Source organism: Arachis stenosperma, chromosome 3 (genome assembly GCF_014773155.1).
Source record: "Arachis stenosperma cultivar V10309 chromosome 3, arast.V10309.gnm1.PFL2, whole genome shotgun sequence".
Lineage (NCBI taxonomy): Eukaryota > Viridiplantae > Streptophyta > Magnoliopsida > Fabales > Fabaceae > Arachis > Arachis stenosperma.
In genome coordinates, this window is record NC_080379.1 from 170,483,305 (window position 1) to 170,501,674 (window position 18,370).

The window sequence follows — 18,370 nt, forward strand, 5'->3', positions numbered from 1 at the left end:
TTTGTAACTATGGAGGCTGGTGCAGTTGGAATGATTCTTTACAACGATAAATTTAGTAGTGCAGTTTTGCAGAGTTTCTGGGAGTCCTTAAAAAAAAAGAATAAAGAAGCATGGACTGTTTTTGAATAATTACAAAAATATATAAAAAAAACATTCATTTAATATAAAAAAATATCATAATACTTAACAAAAGAAATATCCAGTTATAGGATTAAAAAAACTATATAATTCTTAAAAAAAAATATCTACATTTACAATACAAAAAATTCGAAAAATACATTAAAAAAATATTTATTTAATATAAAAAAACATAATATTTAATAAAAGAAACATCTATATATATCAATTTATTTTTGTTAAGACGAATTTCGAGATCCAATCCATTAAAAAATTAATAAAAATTGGCTGGACTCTAGTTGATTTCTTAGCGGAGTTCTATGAAAAATATGTATAGAAAATGCAAAGAATTTAATACGTGTAAGAAATTTACCCTTTTAGAAACGGGATAAGCAATTTGTTGTTGAATTCAAATGTATATTCATTGACTATTTTATTGAACACTATAGTAAGTTTGTGCCTTTTTGTTAGTGATAATGCTCAATTTATTCTTTAAATTTATATGAGAATTTTAATTTAGTCATTGAAATTTTAATTAATTCAATTTAGTCTTTAAATTTAATAAATATGACTTATATTAATCTTTAAATAATTTTTAAAATAAGTGTCGACATACAGTTGTTAAATAGACTGTGAACTGTTGATGTAGAAAGTAAAATGGATTCTATAAAACAACTTCATTTTTTTTTAACATTCAATAGCCCAAAATATCACAACTCACAACTGGTATAAATGAAATATGAAAAAGTATAATATAAAAAAGTATATGGAACCAAAAGGTAATCAGCCAAAAAATAAACAACTTAACTAATTTATAATTATATTTAATTAATTTTATTTATTTTTAATTTATAATATTTGATATTAATTGCTTCTCACCCTAAATTAAAATTCTGAATGATACGTTGGAGAATTAGGGGCGGAGATCACGGAACTCTGCTTCTAACAATTTCGATTCATAGTATATAAAAAAATTTATAAAACAGATAAAAGAACATCCATTTAGTGTGAAAAAAACATTATGATACTTAGTAGAAGAAACATCCTAATGCCAAATATAATCACCATCCACGTAGAAATTTTAGATTCAGACAGAGACATTTGGCTGATCTTTTGCTAGTACCCTCTTGGTTCCTAGCATTGTTGATGAAATATTGATGTAGACAATCAGATAAACTCTGTAAAATGATTTTATTTTTGTTTTGACATTCAACAGTCCAAAATATCGCATTATTAAAATTTTTTCTCCTTTGTTTTAGCACTCAATAGCCCAAATTTAAGCGCCAAAACCAAGTTCTAACGTGTTATCTTTGTGTGCTCCTTTCTGTTAATATGAAAAGTGTACCCACTAACATGTTGTAATCCGAGCTTAAATGCTGCACGTCATTTCAATAGTACCAAAAGCGTGTAAACTGCTTCAACTGATAAGAAAATGATTTAATGCAGAACCAAGTTAAATACAAGACCGCCTATGTAGAGGGAAGAAAATTAGCAAAGAATTTGAACGGTTGATCAACCACGGACTACATCAAAAGTTAAGGCCTAACTAAAAGAAGAAAAGCACCTAGTACCAGGCAACTCAGTTTAAGTATTATTGTTAATCTAACTAAACTTTAGATTAATTAGAATAATACATAAAATATTTAAGACTTAAATTGTAGGGCTTTACCCGTGAGGGAACCCTTCCAGAAATTCTCGAAGGCCTGGGCTTAACCCAGGCCTAAGAGGGGGTTTGGAAATAGTTTTCAACCAGCAATAGACGCGCCTCGGTTAGAACCTCACTAGCTGCGTCATTGCCCCAAGCGCAAAGATGATTTTCAAGGCTGGTATTTGTTTCCTTATATATGCCGCTTCATGTGTTGTTATACGATCAACCGACGATGTAGGACTAAAAACGCTTCTCTCTTATTTCTGCTTTCACCAATGACTCTATTACCCAATGGGAACAGTCACTGAACAAGAATATTATTTATTGAATTTCAATTATCTTTTCATCCTGCATGCTCATGTTTTCAATCTTGCAGTTCATTCCTTTCACTCATGTAGTTGTTACCATAGAATTATGAAACAAATCAATAATCCTGCCAGAACATTCAGTTGCCATTGATGAACGAGTTGGTTGAAGATTTTGAAGGGGGGAGTAAAGCTGAAGCATGAGGATGAGATTAGTTGAACTTCTTCATGATTATGATACATTCGGTAAAAGGAAAATCAGTAAAATTGCTATTTCTCATATAGCTTACTGGGTTCTATTTCTCTAGCCTTCTAACCAAGGAAAACCAGTTGCTCTAACAATAGAATAGAGATTTTCATGATGAATTTTATGTGTAATTTACTTATGCAACTTCATTAATATTAGCTCTAAAATGTAAATTCAAATGTCAAAAAATACTTTCAGTTTATTTTTACTATGAAGGTTCAACTCATGCACTCTTATATAAGTCAATGAAAAAAGATTTTTAAAAGTAATAATGTTAATAAAGTGGTAAATTGATACTTTAATCATTTTTAAATTTGTAACATTTATTATTTGTGAACCCTACTATCTTAATCCAAGAATGATTAATGGTGTAAATTAACTCGCTCTTTTTTTCTTTAAAGTGACTAAATAACTTTAGAGGAATCGGATCCAAATCAATATAATTCTCGAGAATCTCAAAGTCATATTACATGTCATTTCCATTAAATTGATTAAATTGATTCTAACGGTGTTCAGTATCCGTCAACTCAATAGGCCAAGAATTAATATCTAAACTCCATTTAAAGGTCTACTCCATTTAAAGATGGATTAATATCTAAACTCCATTTAAAGATCTGCCGCTAGCGTTGACCAACCCAAGTTGGTTATTCTAACGGCATTTTATTCAAATAAAATGAACACCATATAAACCCAAATGCCCATATCTAGACCAATTACATCTTTGATAGAGACGACAAGAGCAAGTGCATTGGGCAAGTGGTGAAATAGGTATATATCGTGGGGTTTGAATCAATCAAAATCGATTCATTTCGAAGCATGAAATTTATTATAATTTAAATTAGATAAATTTGATTTTATCTTCTAATCCAATCTCAATACAAATTGTAATTCAATTTTGCCTGTCTACATTGTGATATCTGGGTATATGATATTTATTTTATTCAAATAAAATATTCCCCTGTTTCTAATATAAAGAAGACAAAAATGGAAGACTTAAAGAACTTGCAAACATTTTGTAAGATCATAATACTTGCGCCATCATATCCATATTCAAAATTACAACCAAATTGACATTTTATTATAGGAAATGTATACATATTCAATAAATAAATAGCAAACCAACAGCCAAAACAAAAACCCTAATCGTGACAATTACAATGTAATTGAATCACCCCTTCACATTCAGATACCTATATCTAAGAAAATGTCAATGTCCATCCTTTAATCCTTAAGTCGTCCAGCAAGGTTTGCCTCCTCTTTGCTTCTGTTCTAGTCCATTAGAATGTTATTTCTTACTTCACCTCCATAGTATTCTGCAGGATAATTTTAAAAGTAAGATTCCAATTATGAGGAAAATTGCTCAATGCTCAACAACACATTTCACCGACAATAAAAAAGCTAGTTCTGGTATCAACTGAACATGAAAGCATGTTCCATCGTTTACTGAACCTTGAGTCACAATACAAAGAACAGAGGTTCACCCAATAACAATGATAATTATATCCCTGACGGTTACGAGAGGACTGCTCACATAGGCAACAGACCCCTGCTTTTTTCATCAGGTTTCTCCCTCCAATATTTTGATTTTCAAATATGAGATTTAAAAAAAAAATGTCCCACGGTTTACTGAACCTTGAGTCATAGAGAAAGAACAGAGGTTCACCCAATAACTTTGGATTCATATATCCCTGAAGGTAACGAGAGGCCTGTTCACAGAGGCAACAGGCCACTGCTTTTCATCAGGTTCATAAATTCAAACGGATAAATAAATAAATTGCTTATGGTAAGATCTACTTCAAATCATAAACAAAAGTAACAGAGAAGAATATATCTATACCTTCTAAGCTGAGCTTAGAACCTCTTGGCCTTGCAAACTGCACAACTATAACAACACTCATGATGATACCAAAGAGGTTATATAGGGGAGGCGTTAAAACCCTAGTTCTGTTTATTGGGTGGAATTAAAACCCCTAATCCCCAATAGGGAGCTGTTTTTTTGTATGGGCTTGGGCCCGAGGACCCGACCCACTCCGAAAACAATAACACCCTTCCCAACTAGATTAATACCCACCTAATAAAAAAAAAACAACCAACTTGAGTTGGTCGAGTGGTCAGCAGTCAGCTCACTCGTCAACTTAAGAAATGGAGGAAACAATAAGGCCCTTTGTGATGGGCTGCTGGAGACTGAGACTTAATTATATGATCTCTAGCTTAAAATGTATTGGTTTTAGAGTTCGTTTGAAAATTTTCAAAAGTAATTTTTTTTTATTTAGGAAAAATAGTAGTATTAATATTTAGTATTATTTTTAAAATTAAATTACAAATTTTTAAAAAGTTATTTAAAAATTTGTAAAGAAGTTAAAAAAAATGACTTCTCTTATAATACTATTATTTTTATCACATTTTTATAGAATAAGTACTTTTAAAATTAAAAACTTAAATACAAAATAATTTATTTATAAGTTATTTTTAATATAGTCATTTATTATTTAAATTATTTTGTCAAAAAAATAATTAAATTATTTATTTAAACTGAACCTTAATTATGTTTAAGATTTAAAATGTTAAGTGAAAGCATAGATTTTTACAATTGAATTGATAATTAAACCCGATTATTAGTCTTATATGAATAAAAAATAATTAAAATTTTAAAATATATATTTTTATTAATATTTTAAAATTTTTTAACTATTTTAAAATAATATAAAATAAAAATAATAAATATTTTGTTATTATTATTTTATTATAAATATTTTTATTTTATTTTTATATTAAAATTACTATTATTTTTAAATTTTAATAATTTATTAGTTAGTTTATATCTATTATACTATTATACTATAAATATTTAAAAAAATAATATTAATAGATACTAACAAGATACCTAGCTAGAGCGCGAGCAACACATACACAGCAGATTAGAATGACGTAAAGATTTATTGGTTATTTTATCTGGTATAGAGAAAAAACGATCATCTTTATTATTTTCAAAGTATTTTTAAAATTTTTTAAAAAAATTGTAATCATTTCAATAAAAAATAGAAGACATGAGAAAAATATTATATTATTCTAGTATTGTTTGTAGACGGAGTAATAATATGAATAATAACTTAAAGTATTTGAAATATAATTTTATCAAATTGATTGAGTAAAGTCTTATTTGTATTAAATATGAATATTGAAGAAGTATTATAACGAAAGAAATAATGGTTTGAAGTTTAAACATAAGATAAGTAATTGTGAGTTAATAAGTTATAGTTGCTACCAATTGCAAAGAAAAACTGAGAATGGTAAAAATATGAAAAGGATATAAAAAATAGGACAAAACACCTCAAAACTAGAAAATACAACGTCAAAGTCCTAAAGTACATTTTTATATAAATTGAATGGAAAAGTATGAAGAGCCAATGTAATTACTCTACAATGTCTAGAATGAGAATAATTTTGTAATTAAAATCAAATGATAATTAAAATAATTAATTATTATTTATTTCAAATTTCAAATTCGAATGAAATTAGAATTCTTACTTTGTTGTTACCTCCTTCATCTAACTCTCCCTCTCCTTTTGACCTTGCAGGAACTCCTTCCCTTAATTTGACCAAACAGCCACCAAAGAGAGCCCCACCGTCGGCGCTGAAGAACCAACCTCCATGAAGTCTGCTGCAACCTGAGCAATCGGCGCTTTACCTGCATCGAGGAGTCGCACTTTACTTGGAGCGCCGACAACCCTAGCCCACATGAAGCCAGTTCCAGCACCGTTGCTGCCGCGCTCGGGCATCGCTGCCGCTTCCCCTCGAGCCGTCGCTGACTCTTTCCCTCGCGCCGTCGCTGCCCCTGGAGATGTAATGGAGAGGTGGCTGATGATACCTATCATTAGTATAAGGTGTGTGGTTTAAAACTTTGAACTGTAATACAATGCCACATACATAAGTAGTTTTTTTAATATAAGTGAAAGAGTATGAGTAGAAATGTGTTGAAGACTTGAATCATGATAGAATGGTCTATATGTGTGTTTTAGGAAGATATTGAACTCATGAAGTATATGAATTTGGATGCTTATAGATTCTCCATTTCTTGGTCAAGAATACTCCCAAGTAAGTCTTATTAATTTTCTTCATGTTAACTATCACCCAGATAACAGTAGTAGTAAATGGTAATCAGCCATTTTTAATTTCTTGTTCTGAACTATTTGTAGAAGGAAAACTTAGTGGAGGTGTAAACCACAAAGGAATTGAATACTATAACAACCTCATCAACGAGCTATTGGCTAATGGTCATAATTCAACATTTTTCTATCCTATTATTATATTCATGAAGTTGTTAATCATACATAATCCTTAAAAATAATGCAGGTCTGCAACCATTTGTGACTATTTTTCATTGGGACGTTCCTCAGGCCTTGGAAGATGACTATAGTGATTTTCTAAGCCCGCACATTGCGTAAGTGACCCTAACTTCCATCCAAAGCAGTTTATCTATCACTATATTGAAGGAGAGCTTCTAGAAAAATATATGATAATTGGTTCATATGAGGATGCAGAGATGATTTTAAGAACTATGCTGAAGTTTGTTTCAAGGAATTTGGTAACAGAGTGAAACACTGGATCACTTTGAACGAACCCAAGAATGTCAACAAAAATGGCTAAATCTGTAGATGGTTATATTATTACTAAGTGTTTAGTTGTTTGGATTGGATTTAAGCGAAGACAATTTAATTATGTTGGATGTTCATTTTATAAGATATGCGAATGGTTATTTTCATTGTTGAGCGGATGTTTGGTTGTCATGTTGGATGTCCTTTTATTCATGTAATTGATTAATACAATAAGAACTCTCTCGATTAAAATATTGCATATAATGCTCTATTTACCATTCTAGAGTTTTGTTGGAGTCTTATGGGCACTATAAGTTTCATGAACAAATAATCCATTACCATATAAATTATTGATTTTTCTTTTTTACATTAATGATTGAGATGCATCATGTACTACACTTTAAGCCATTTAAACTAAAGCAGATTTTTATTTTACTATGATTTCTCATGGTTCTTTCCATTCTAAAGTGGATGGTTACTTTGAGTATACCATTTGTCTTTTACGTGATTTCTTAGATTTTGCTTGCACAACCTTCTCAACTTTTGTGACGTAAAGGGGTGAGCAATCTAACAAAGTAAGCAATGAAGGTTCGTGCATTGATCACGGATGTTTATTTTCGTACAAATGAGATGGTTATTCTTGGTGCAAGCAGAATACTTTTTTTTATTTCAACTATTTAATTAGGAGGAAGATAATAATTCTCAATTCATCCAAATTTGTTATAGTAATAAATTGATTGTATACATACATGTATGAAGACTTTAGATGTGTTTATTGAAACCAATTATCTCATATATATTTTGCTTTGATTAAAATTAATTACATTTTTTATTTTATAATGGTGAGTTTTATTTTCATAATTATACTTATTTATCTTATTCACGTTTTCATGAAAAATTTAATTGTTTAGTCCTATTACTTGTTTGTAAGTAAATGTGTTGGATTTTGCAAACTGAAAAAGGATAAAAAAGATAATTATTTTTTATTAACTAAGACCCGGTATTCCTTTTTTAATTAGAAAAAAATATCTTGATTTTATTGAAACGTGTAGTAGTTTTATTAGGCAAACAAAAAATTAAGAGAGAATAAAATAGGCTAGATGTTCATTTTACTAGGTAGACTAATAGTTATTTTCATTCTAATTTAGATGTTTATTTAATTTGAATTGAATTTAACATAACTTTGCCTGATTAAAAGACCTTGTTAAAAAATATTGTGAGCATAATGACTATTATAAACTGAAATTTTACTAACACGCTTGATCTTAAGTTAGTCATTTTCGTAAAATATAACTTAATAAATTATAAAATACATATCACTAGCAATATGATTATTACACAATTTATCACTAACAACAGGACCAAACATTTAATAACTTTTTAGACCAACAATTATTCTTATTATTTACAACCATGTCATTTGCTTATTTGGCATGTTCCATCATTGTTTGATATTCTTTCACCCTAGTAAGAATATCGCAGCCTCCTTTAGCAGATTCCATATTGGCCTCTTTTCCAGATTTCTCCTGAAACTCCACTTCTCTCATTAATTTCACAAGAGAGTTCATTGATGAAAACAAAGTTCTTTGCATCATTATCAATATCAAATAAAATATTAATATAAAGTAAGAAGTTCTTAATAGATTTCATCTCGCAAATTGTTATGACATTATTCTAGACTCTTAATATTCATACATTACCATGTAATTAAACCTTTCATTTAACAATTGTAATTGCTAGCACAACTGAAATAAGTCTCAACCTATAATTCAATTAACTCACATCCTACATAATAAATCAAGCAAAAGACCTAGTTCATAATCAAATCAAACATCCATTTATTGAAAGAAACCAATCATCCGGATACTTAGTAAACTAAACATCCGTATATTTTCTAACAGGTAAAGTAATATAACATCTGTCATATCAAGTGATTTAAAAGATGAACAAGCATAGAAATGGCAAAAGTGGTTTAATAACATCTCAATTGAGCATCCTTACACACTATCTGAATTATCAATTAACAAATGACAAGCTAAATTGTTTTTTTTTCTTTTTTTTTTTAAATAAAGAAAACCCAAGTCAAATTGCGAAAGATATAGAATTAGGTTGATTCTTACACAACTATAATAAGTTTCAATCAATTATTTAAGCAAAACAAACATAAAGAGAACTAAATCAAGAACTATAGCTAAACTTGTAAAATCAAAGATGAATCAATAAATTATATACATAGTTCTAGGCTCAAATAATTGTACAATTTTTATATCCACTCAGAAGAAGAGAAATTTTTCATTCATATTCATTTTACACATTTCAAATACCTGGAAGTAATTAAAGGGTGGAGTCCTCAATAAACCAATAATAAACTCACAATCCACATAGTAAATCAAGCAAAAGACTAATTATGTAATCAAACCAAACATCAAATTATTGAATGAAACCCAACCATCCGTGTACTTAGTAAACTAAACATCTGTGTTATTTCAAATAAGTTAAATAATATACCATCCGTCATATACAGTAGTTTAATAGATCAACAAGCATTCACTAGTTCAACAAATTTAGGTAACATCTCATTCAAACATCTGTGCATACTACTTAAATTCTGGACTAACAAAACCAAAATTAGAAACATATAGTAATGAAAAAATAAGAACAGGCAAATTAGCAACAGCCACACATTTTTTTTCTAAATGAGTCCAGTTATTCAAATATATAAAATGGTGTATAGAAGAAAAAAAATTCAGTAACTTAACTAAATTCATTGAATGAACATCCAGTTATCAAATAAATCCAGAGCCATCAAATAACCTAATGAAGCAGCGATGAGGGAGGCGGTCACCGTTGGGTCCGGTGCGAGAGAGTGCGACGCCGGGTGCGGAAGTTTGGCGGCGCGGCGACGGCGACCAGAAGCTCCTCTGCCTAGACAAACATAACCTAAATTGAAAAAGTATATAAACGAAAGCGGTTAAAAAATCAGGAAATTAGCAGCAACCACGGTAAGTTTTCTTTCAAATCAGTTCAACAAATTAAACATATACACCTTCACGCAGATGCAGCACACCCATTTCAATCAACCATCACCTAAATCCTTTGCATGAATAGCTATTCATGAAATAAACAACCAGCAAGCAACTAACTTTTGGCAGCAGCGAGAAGGAGGAGGAAACCACGGTGTTGGGGGCGTTCACGCGAAAACAGCGGCGGCGCGAAGAAGCTCCAGGGGTCAGCACTGGTTCAGGTGTGATGGAGTGCAACTCATATGCGTACAGTTGGCGGCGCGGCGAAGGCTACCGGGAGCTCCTCGACGACGTCAACGTTCGACAGTGGTATGAGGAAGGCGCGCGGGAAGAGGGGAGCAACGCACGACCTCCGTGAATGGCCGACCTTGATTCTTACGGGAGGAGTGTGTGGGTGGCATCGGATGTTCAGTTTGCAGTGGACTACTGCGGGAGGTTCTGTTGCAGCGCCGACGGTAGGAGATGTTGGGGTATGGCTCCTGTATTTTTTAATCTGGGTGGTATGGGTGGATGGGGAGAGGATAGTTAAAACCTGAATAATCAAAATTAGGGTTTAGTGGGTGAAAGGGGGTATTTTTACTCTATTGGGTCTATTTTAAAGTCCATTGTAGTCATTGTAAAGATATATCATTGTCTCCCTAACGGTACTCAAATTGAATTGATTAAATTTGATTTAATGAAACACGTAGTAAATCGAATCTAATAGATTTGAATTAGGTGAAAAACAATGAATGAAAATCGAATAAGTGGATTCGAATTAAGTACATAGTTAAAATGCTAATAAATTGAATAGATTGATTTCGATTTATATGTTTGTTTCGTTTCGCACAATTTAAATTTATTGATTGGACTTTGACTATAAAATTTTTATTTTAAAAAATAATTTATTAAATTAGTTTTTAAAATATAATTTTTAAATAAATTTTTAGTATTTATTTTTAATAAATTAAACTAAAAATAATTTTCAATAAGCACTACTAATAATATTTATATTTAATAATAATTTTTAATTTTAAAATATTTTAATAAATATAAATATATAAAAATTAAATAAATTTATATATTTATTAATATATAAATTTATATTAAATTTTTTAATTTTAATAAAAACAAATTAATAACTTGTAGAAATATTTCTATAAAAAAGAGAAATAAAAATATATTATATCCATCTCATTATAGACTTATTTACTCAACATACTCTTTTAATACTCTTTCTAAGTATTCTCAATATTATTATTATTATTATTATTATTATTATTATTATTATTATTATTATTATTATTATTATATGATCAATTTTTTATTTATTTTATCTAAAAAGGGTCAACAATTCATACATAATAATCTTATTATTGAGAGTACCTATAAAGAGTATTGAAATATATTATTTTATATGTTATAAATATTTATGAGATTTTTTTTTAGTACTTTTTTTGGTATTCTCAATAATAAAATTATTATGTATGAATTGTTGAATTTTTTTGACAAAATAAATAAAAAATTGATTATATAATAATAATAATAATAATAATAATAATAATAATAATAATAATAACTTTTTAAATACTAAAAGTTTATTTAAATATTATCTTTTAAAAAACTAATTTAATAAATTATTTTTCAAAACAAAAACTTTATACCCAAAGTTCACGTAAATCAAATCCATTAGATTCGAACTATGGGAGATAAAGCAAACATATAAATCAAAACTAATATATTTGATTTATTAGCATTTTAATCATGCACTTGATTCGAATCCACTTGATTCGACTTTCATTTAATTAACGTTTTTCACCTAATTCGAATCTATTGGATTCGATTTACTACGTATTTCATTAAATCGAATTTAATCCATTCAATTTATATTAGAAGTGTGCTTTGAGACTTTGACGTTGCATTCTCTGGTTTGGGATATTCAAATAATATTGATGTACTTTGATTTATTGAAGTGTTTTGTCCTAAAAAAATATGTTTAGAAACATTATTGATTTCAATTCATTTCGGTGTTAGAATTTTTTTATACTTAAGTACTACAAAATAAAGCAAATTTGAATTCTAAGTAAGAATTCAACTTTTATGATTCAATTTAAATCAAATCACGTAAAAAAAACTTCTGATTTTCAATTGTATTCTCATGAGCTATGATATTATCAAAATTATCCTAAATAAAAAGTTAGTGGTGTTAGTAAAAGAATAAAATAATTATTTTAAACACTCTATTTCAATTTGTTATATCGAAAATAATATTTTCGATAAAGATATTATTGAACTCTTTGACAAGCTAATGTTCGATAAGAATAGGCTTCGATCATTCTCAAATATCAAAAAATATTTCGATCAACTTCCAAATACATGTTACAATTAATTTTGGATTGGAGCCAATTAGGTACTCCGTATGTACTCTCTATTAATCGATTGACTTAAGGGTGGAAATCGAAGAGGCAGACTCCATAGAGGTCAACTATGTCAAAGAAGGTCAGTGCGATTTGTTAGTCAAAAAAATAACAAAGTTGCAAACTTTGAGGTGGAGTCATCGAGAATGGTCAATTGATGAAGGAGTGAAGCAATGGCAGTTACAGATGGCACTCAAAGAGAGCGGAAACAGTTATTCAAGAATTGACGCACGTGAAAGTTATATCTGAATTTGATTGGCCGAAGACTTCCATAAATACGTGAAAGATCGAAGAAACAACCTAACATTTTCTGAGAAAACACTCACACTCACTCACATCTCCAGCGACTTTCTGAGTCAAGAGTCTTTCTTCTTTGAAGAGTTCAACTTTCCTTTTTATGCAATTTATCTTCTTTGTAATGTCATTTCGATTCTTTTAAATTCAACAACTTTTATCCTTTTTCGTCTTTATCTTTCAATTTGTCCTTTATTTTTCCAAACACTTTTTCTTTATTTAATTTGATTTTTCTTTTATTCAAGACATTTACATTTTATTGTTTACTTTGAATTTTTACAAAACTTGGTTCCTTCTACTTCGTCATTGTCAAAGGTATGAATTTTGATGCAAAATAAAACTGGTACTCACAAAGAGGAGTAGGTTTCGCTCCCAGACCATTAGATACCGAACTACCATCGATTTGCTAAAAATCGACAAAAATAAATTGGCACACCTAGTGGGACAGTTTTAAAATTTAATTGTATCAAAATTTGTTGCTTTCAGCTGTTGCATTGTACATCCAGTGTTGATATACATCTAGTGTTGATATTTGGTGCATGCGATTAAGAAGTGGTAAAATTGTTACCATGTTTGACAAAGTTAATCGATGATTACTATTTTGAATCCTATCCTGGCTGACAATGAGTCAAAATATGATCGACTGGTTAAACAAGTCGAGAGAATTGCTCGAATTGTTGATTATGATGAGGGTCCTGAAAGGGAAGAAAATATCCTTATCTCGTTCGACGAGATCAAAATGCTGATGAAGTTTTGAATATACTTCACACACAGGGTGGATACCATTACCAGGTGACCAGGATTGTTGAGGATGTCCTCAATGAAATGGGTATCAACGTGGGTCTCATGCGTCGACCATATTTTGTTTCTGTTTTTCCTTCTGCCGTGCAAATGACAGAAGTGCCAATGGGTGTAAAAAATTTCAAAATAATTACAAATTTTGCAGGAAAGGCTGGAGAGTCAACTGTCGAGCATATAGCTCACTATTTGGTCGAATTAGGAAATTTGGCAAATAACGAAAACCTTCATTAACGAAAAATGCTTTCATTTGGTTTTCAAATATGAGACCCGGTTGGATTTTAACGTGGGCACAATTGGAAAATGCTTTTCATGCTCAATTTTATAGAGCATAATTGAATGTCTCGTTGACAGATTTGCTTGCAATAGAACTAGATGATGGAGAATCGATAGATGACTATATAATTCGATTAAAAAATGCTCGCAATCGATGTTATGTGTCGGTCCCTGAAAGTGAGATCGTCAGAATAGCCATCAAAGGTCTTAGCTTATATATGCGTCGAAAGTTACTCAAAGGTCTTAGCTTATATATGCGTCGAAAGTTACTCAATATGCATATTCCCGATTTAGCCTATTTGGCTGAGAGAGTTCGACAAGTTGAAAAAATAAAAGAAAAAAAGAAGAAAGAAAGAGAAATGGTTGAATATGAGTTTGTCGAAAACAATATTCAATGATGATAAGTATTTTTGCTTTTGTCCATCTAGCAAAAAAAACCATCAAAAATAATATTTTCGACAAGATATTGTTGAATTCTTCAACAAGCCAATGTTTGACAAATTCGAACTTTATCAAGTTACAGGTGCATATTGGAACATTTTGGAAGGAGTGGCTACTCTATAAAGGTATGTACAAATATGTCTGTAAAAAAAAGTTCTTGAGAAGCGGTTATTGGCAGTTGTTAGATATAATTGTAAAAAAAATCTTTATTCAACTTTTAAACTCTATAAAGTTGATCAAATTTTAGATAAGAAAAAGCCTCTCTGTTCACTTTGAAAATTGTGAAGTTGAAAATTTGGAAAAAAAAATTTCTTGATTATGATATTTTCGAATCATCAAATATGATAACTCTCTGACCATAATGATCCGAGAAGAAAAAGAAAAATTACCATGATTTGGGTAATATGTTATCATAAAAAATTCGATGAGGTATCGAAAATGAATACGGCTGAAAATATTCAACAAAATGTCGAAGATCCAATAGTTTGACAAATAGCCACTTTGCCTCAAGAGTTTGAAAACAAATACTTGGGGGCATTTCTTATATCGAAGATAATTTTTCTTCGATAAATTGAAAAAAAATATCCTGGACTCTTCAAGAATAGTGTGATACTTCATTAATATTTTGTCATGTACTATGTGAAAATATTTGTGAAAATTTATACAATATATGAAATTGATCAAACAATTATTTGGTGTCAATTTCGAATTGGTCAAGCCATCGAAGACCAAATTCGGCAAAGAAGAGTAAATTGACACTTAGGCTCAATTTGTGCAGAGTCCACAGGATAATTATTCACTTTCGTTTAGTCGATCCCATGTTATTGGGGTTGGATGGATCAAGAATTGGCAGGAGTTTGGTGAATGAGAAAACGAGGCTTGATGTAGTTATTTTTTATCAATACTGTGGAAGAGCTACCATTTTTCAAGATCAAATAGGTGGTAACTAAAGTATTCGAAAATTGCGTCGTGTTCCTTCTACTTCAATCGATCAAAGTAAAGCAGTTGAAACTCTATTCCTAAATATGGATTAACTATGTCGAAAAAAATTTTGAGGAAGAAGATGAAGAAATGACTAGTACTATCGTCAGAAATATTGAATAATAGTAAGTATTTATAATTTCTTCCTTTTAGTCAAAAAAATAAATATTTAGGGACATTTGTTATATCGAAAATGATATTTTCAATAAAGATATTATTGAACTCTTTGACAAGCCAATGTTTGACAAGAATAGGCTTCGATCATTCCCAAGTGCCAAAAAATATTTCGATCAACCTCCAAATACATGTTACAATTATCTTTGTATTGGAGCCAATTAGGTACTTCGTATGTACTCTCTATTAGTCGATTGACTTAAGGGTGGAAATCGAAGAGGCAGACTCGATGGAGGTCAACTATGTCGAAGAAGAGGTCAGCAGTGCGATTTGTTAGTCGAAAAATAACAAAGTTGTGAATTTCGAGGTGGAGTCATCGAGGATGGTCAATCGATGAAGGAGAGCATATTGATCGATTAGAACTCATTGGGAAGGAGTGAAGCAATCAAAGAAGTGAAAAGTTAATAAGTGAAGATGGTTAATGGCAGTTACAGATGGCACTCAAAGATAGCGAGAACGGTTATTCAAGGATTGACGCACGTGGAAGTTATATCTGAATTTGATTGGTGGAAGACTTCCATAAATATGTGAAATATCGAAGAAACAAAAGTTGGAACCTTTTCGGAGAAAACACTCACACTCACTCACATCCCTAGCGGCTTTCTGAGTTAGTCAAGAGTCTTTCTTCTTCGAAAAGTTCCTTCCATATCTTTACTTTTCATTTGAATTCCTTGCAACTTTTCTTTTCATGCAATTTATCTTTTTTGCAATGTCATTTCGATTCCTTTAAATTCAGCAACTTTTATCTTTTCCAATCTTTACCTCTCAATTTGTCCTTTATTTTTTCAAACACTTTTCCTTTATTTAATTTGATTTCCCTTTTATTCAAGACATTTAAATTTTATTGTTTACTTTAAATTTCTACACGGTTCCTTCTACTTCGTCATTGTCAAAGGCATGGATTTTGATGCAAAATAAAACTGGTACTCACAAAGAGAAGTAGGTTTCCCTCTCAGATCATTAGATATCGAACCACCATCGATTTGCTAAAAATCGACAAAACAAGAACAACCAACAACTTCTACCTTCCATGTGGAATGATCGGAATGCCTCTTCTTGATGTGGCTGCTATTACAGGGCTTCCCATCAATTCACCAGACTGTACCCCTGAATTATCGGAGATGCGATGGTTCGTAACACAACACTTTTGTTTAAGTGGTGGTGGAGATTTTCAAAGGAGGAGTATCTATTGTGAAAACAGGTGGTATGCTATTATAATAAAATCTCAATCCTAATGAGCTACTATCCACCCAAGCATTACCTAGTAGAGGTTGTCCAAGAAAAGATATTTGTCAGCTATAGATTAAGGAGCAACATGTAAGAGACATGATAACTGGTTTGTCCATGGAGATTGGTGATGGTAGAAAAACTCGATTCTGAGAAGATGTCTGGCTAAATTATGGTCCTCTGAAGAAAAGGTTTTCAAGACTCTTCTTGGTTTCAATTAAAAAAGGATCTGTCATAGGGGTTTTGTGGGTTCTGGGATGGATTAGAGTGGATTTGAAATTTCCAATGGAGGCAAGAGTTATTCCAATAGGAGTTGGAACTTTTTAATCAATTATATGACACTTTGAGGCCGGTTAAACTAGCTTTTGATAGAGAGAATAGAGTTGTGTGGAAGTTTGATAGACAATGTGTATTTTCTATTAACTTATTTGTGCAGGTGCTGCAGGCGAAAATGTTTCCGGAGGACGTAACAAGTTATAGTTTCACTAAGATTATTTAAAAAGGCTTAGTTCTTCCAAGAAAAGAGCTGTTTATTTAGTTTGTCTTGATAAACAGGGTGAATACAAAAAAAAAATATTGACTCGAGATTGTTAATCACGAAGATAATATGTATGTGTGTGTATGTATTATGTAATGGGAGAGTTTTTAGTGTGGATTGTATATACTATCCACATGTGTCGATCCTATGTGAAAGAGATGACAATGAAATACGTATGTGAGAGTTTAGGTGTGACAGGATGCTATTGCATCATCCTTGCTGACAACCACAGAAAGACTGCAGAAGTTATTGATTTATTTGTGATTAGGGTGCTAATAAAAAAGTATTCTATTTTGTTATCATGTTTAATTTTTTGGTTTTTAGGCTTATAAAGCGGACATATTTTTAATAGGGGTTAACAGGCTTGGGTGAATTATTATTATTTTTTATATAGGTTTTATAGTAATTTATCAAAAAAATCTGCACTCAACTCATATTATCCATAAGAAATGTAACAAAAAAGAGTTGTGATAAAAATTTACTATGTGACGGAACAAAAAAGAGTTAATATTGATTAAAAAAAATGGGTAAATATCCAAAAGACCAAAACCAAAGAAACAAAATTTCTCTCACCTCGTATACAAAAACAAAAAAAAAACAAAATATCTCTCTCACCTATGTCATTGATCCCCTACACCACATAATAGAAATTTAACCTTAACCTATGTCATTACAATTCTTTAAATTTGATATGCTTCCAATAATGTGTTTGAATTTTTTACTATGCATAACTGACGCAAACGTTAAATAATTATTTCTATATACTTTGAATTAATTTAAGAGACTTTTTTTAGTACTTAATAATCAGAGGATGATTTAGCTACTTTAATTTCAATTTTAGAGTTTTTTTTAACTTTTGGCATATAGTCAGTAGTAACTAACTTTATAATTTTTAATCGCATTGATATGCAACTTGAATATCAATTATCATACTTTAATAAAATTTTTGTTGTTTTCGTTAAAATACAGATATATTTATTTGTTGGTTTTTCTTCCTTTAAAGTTAACTTTAATTTTGACAATAAGTATAGTTGAAATTATTTTCTAACATGAATATTATAATAAAAAATTCCTTTCGTTATTATAACAAACATCAATTATTAAAAAATTCAACTCAATTGGTTCATTGTTATTGTAGGTACTGCTCATACGTTAATATAATAAATGGATTTTATTCCCATTACTCTATGTTGTTCTTGGAGACAACATCCAGACTTCGTATACGCAATTCTCGTATATATAATCCGAATTCATCCACAAATTTTGTTTAACTTAGAAAAAAAGTTCACTTTCAACTGGTTTACTACCAA

At 30.2% G+C, this 18,370-nt stretch overlaps 1 protein-coding gene, 1 long non-coding RNA gene and 3 other non-coding genes across 7 annotated transcripts; 1 reads left to right on the forward strand and 4 right to left on the reverse strand.

Annotated features, from left to right (window-relative positions):
• Positions 1–1,778: 1,778 nt before the first annotated feature.
• LOC130971627 (U4 spliceosomal RNA) lies at positions 1,779–1,929 on the reverse strand. The gene has a single exon (XR_009082839.1). It is a non-coding gene; the product is annotated as a U4 spliceosomal RNA (small nuclear RNA).
• A 1,437-nt stretch (positions 1,930–3,366) lies between these two features.
• LOC130970130 (uncharacterized) lies at positions 3,367–4,376 on the reverse strand. Its single transcript, XR_009082013.1, has 2 exons — positions 4,155–4,376; positions 3,367–3,630 (listed from the first exon to the last, which is right to left on the reverse strand). It is a non-coding gene; the product is annotated as an uncharacterized LOC130970130 (long non-coding RNA).
• On the reverse strand, positions 3,744–3,873 carry LOC130972377 (small nucleolar RNA snoR74). Its single transcript, XR_009083559.1, has one exon. It is a non-coding gene; the product is annotated as a small nucleolar RNA snoR74 (small nucleolar RNA).
• On the reverse strand, positions 3,927–4,056 carry LOC130972378 (small nucleolar RNA snoR74). The gene has a single exon (XR_009083560.1). It is a non-coding gene; the product is annotated as a small nucleolar RNA snoR74 (small nucleolar RNA).
• A 1,485-nt stretch (positions 4,377–5,861) lies between the features above and the next one.
• LOC130970400 (cyanogenic beta-glucosidase-like) lies at positions 5,862–7,154 on the forward strand. Of its 3 annotated transcripts, XM_057896476.1 has the most exons (5): positions 5,862–6,201; positions 6,337–6,412; positions 6,514–6,591; positions 6,671–6,758; positions 6,859–7,154. In XM_057896476.1, exons 2-5 carry the CDS (start codon positions 6,352–6,354, stop codon positions 6,962–6,964), a joined length of 333 nt encoding a protein of 110 aa, XP_057752459.1. In that variant the 5' UTR covers positions 5,862–6,201; positions 6,337–6,351; the 3' UTR covers positions 6,965–7,154. The 3 variants fall into 3 exon arrangements, 1 of the variants encoding a protein (XP_057752459.1); XR_009082052.1 differs by lacking the exon at positions 6,514–6,591 and having other exon boundaries at positions 6,671–7,154; XR_009082051.1 differs by lacking the exons at positions 6,337–6,412; positions 6,514–6,591 and having other exon boundaries at positions 6,671–7,154.
• The last annotated feature ends 11,216 nt before the right edge of the window (positions 7,155–18,370 follow it).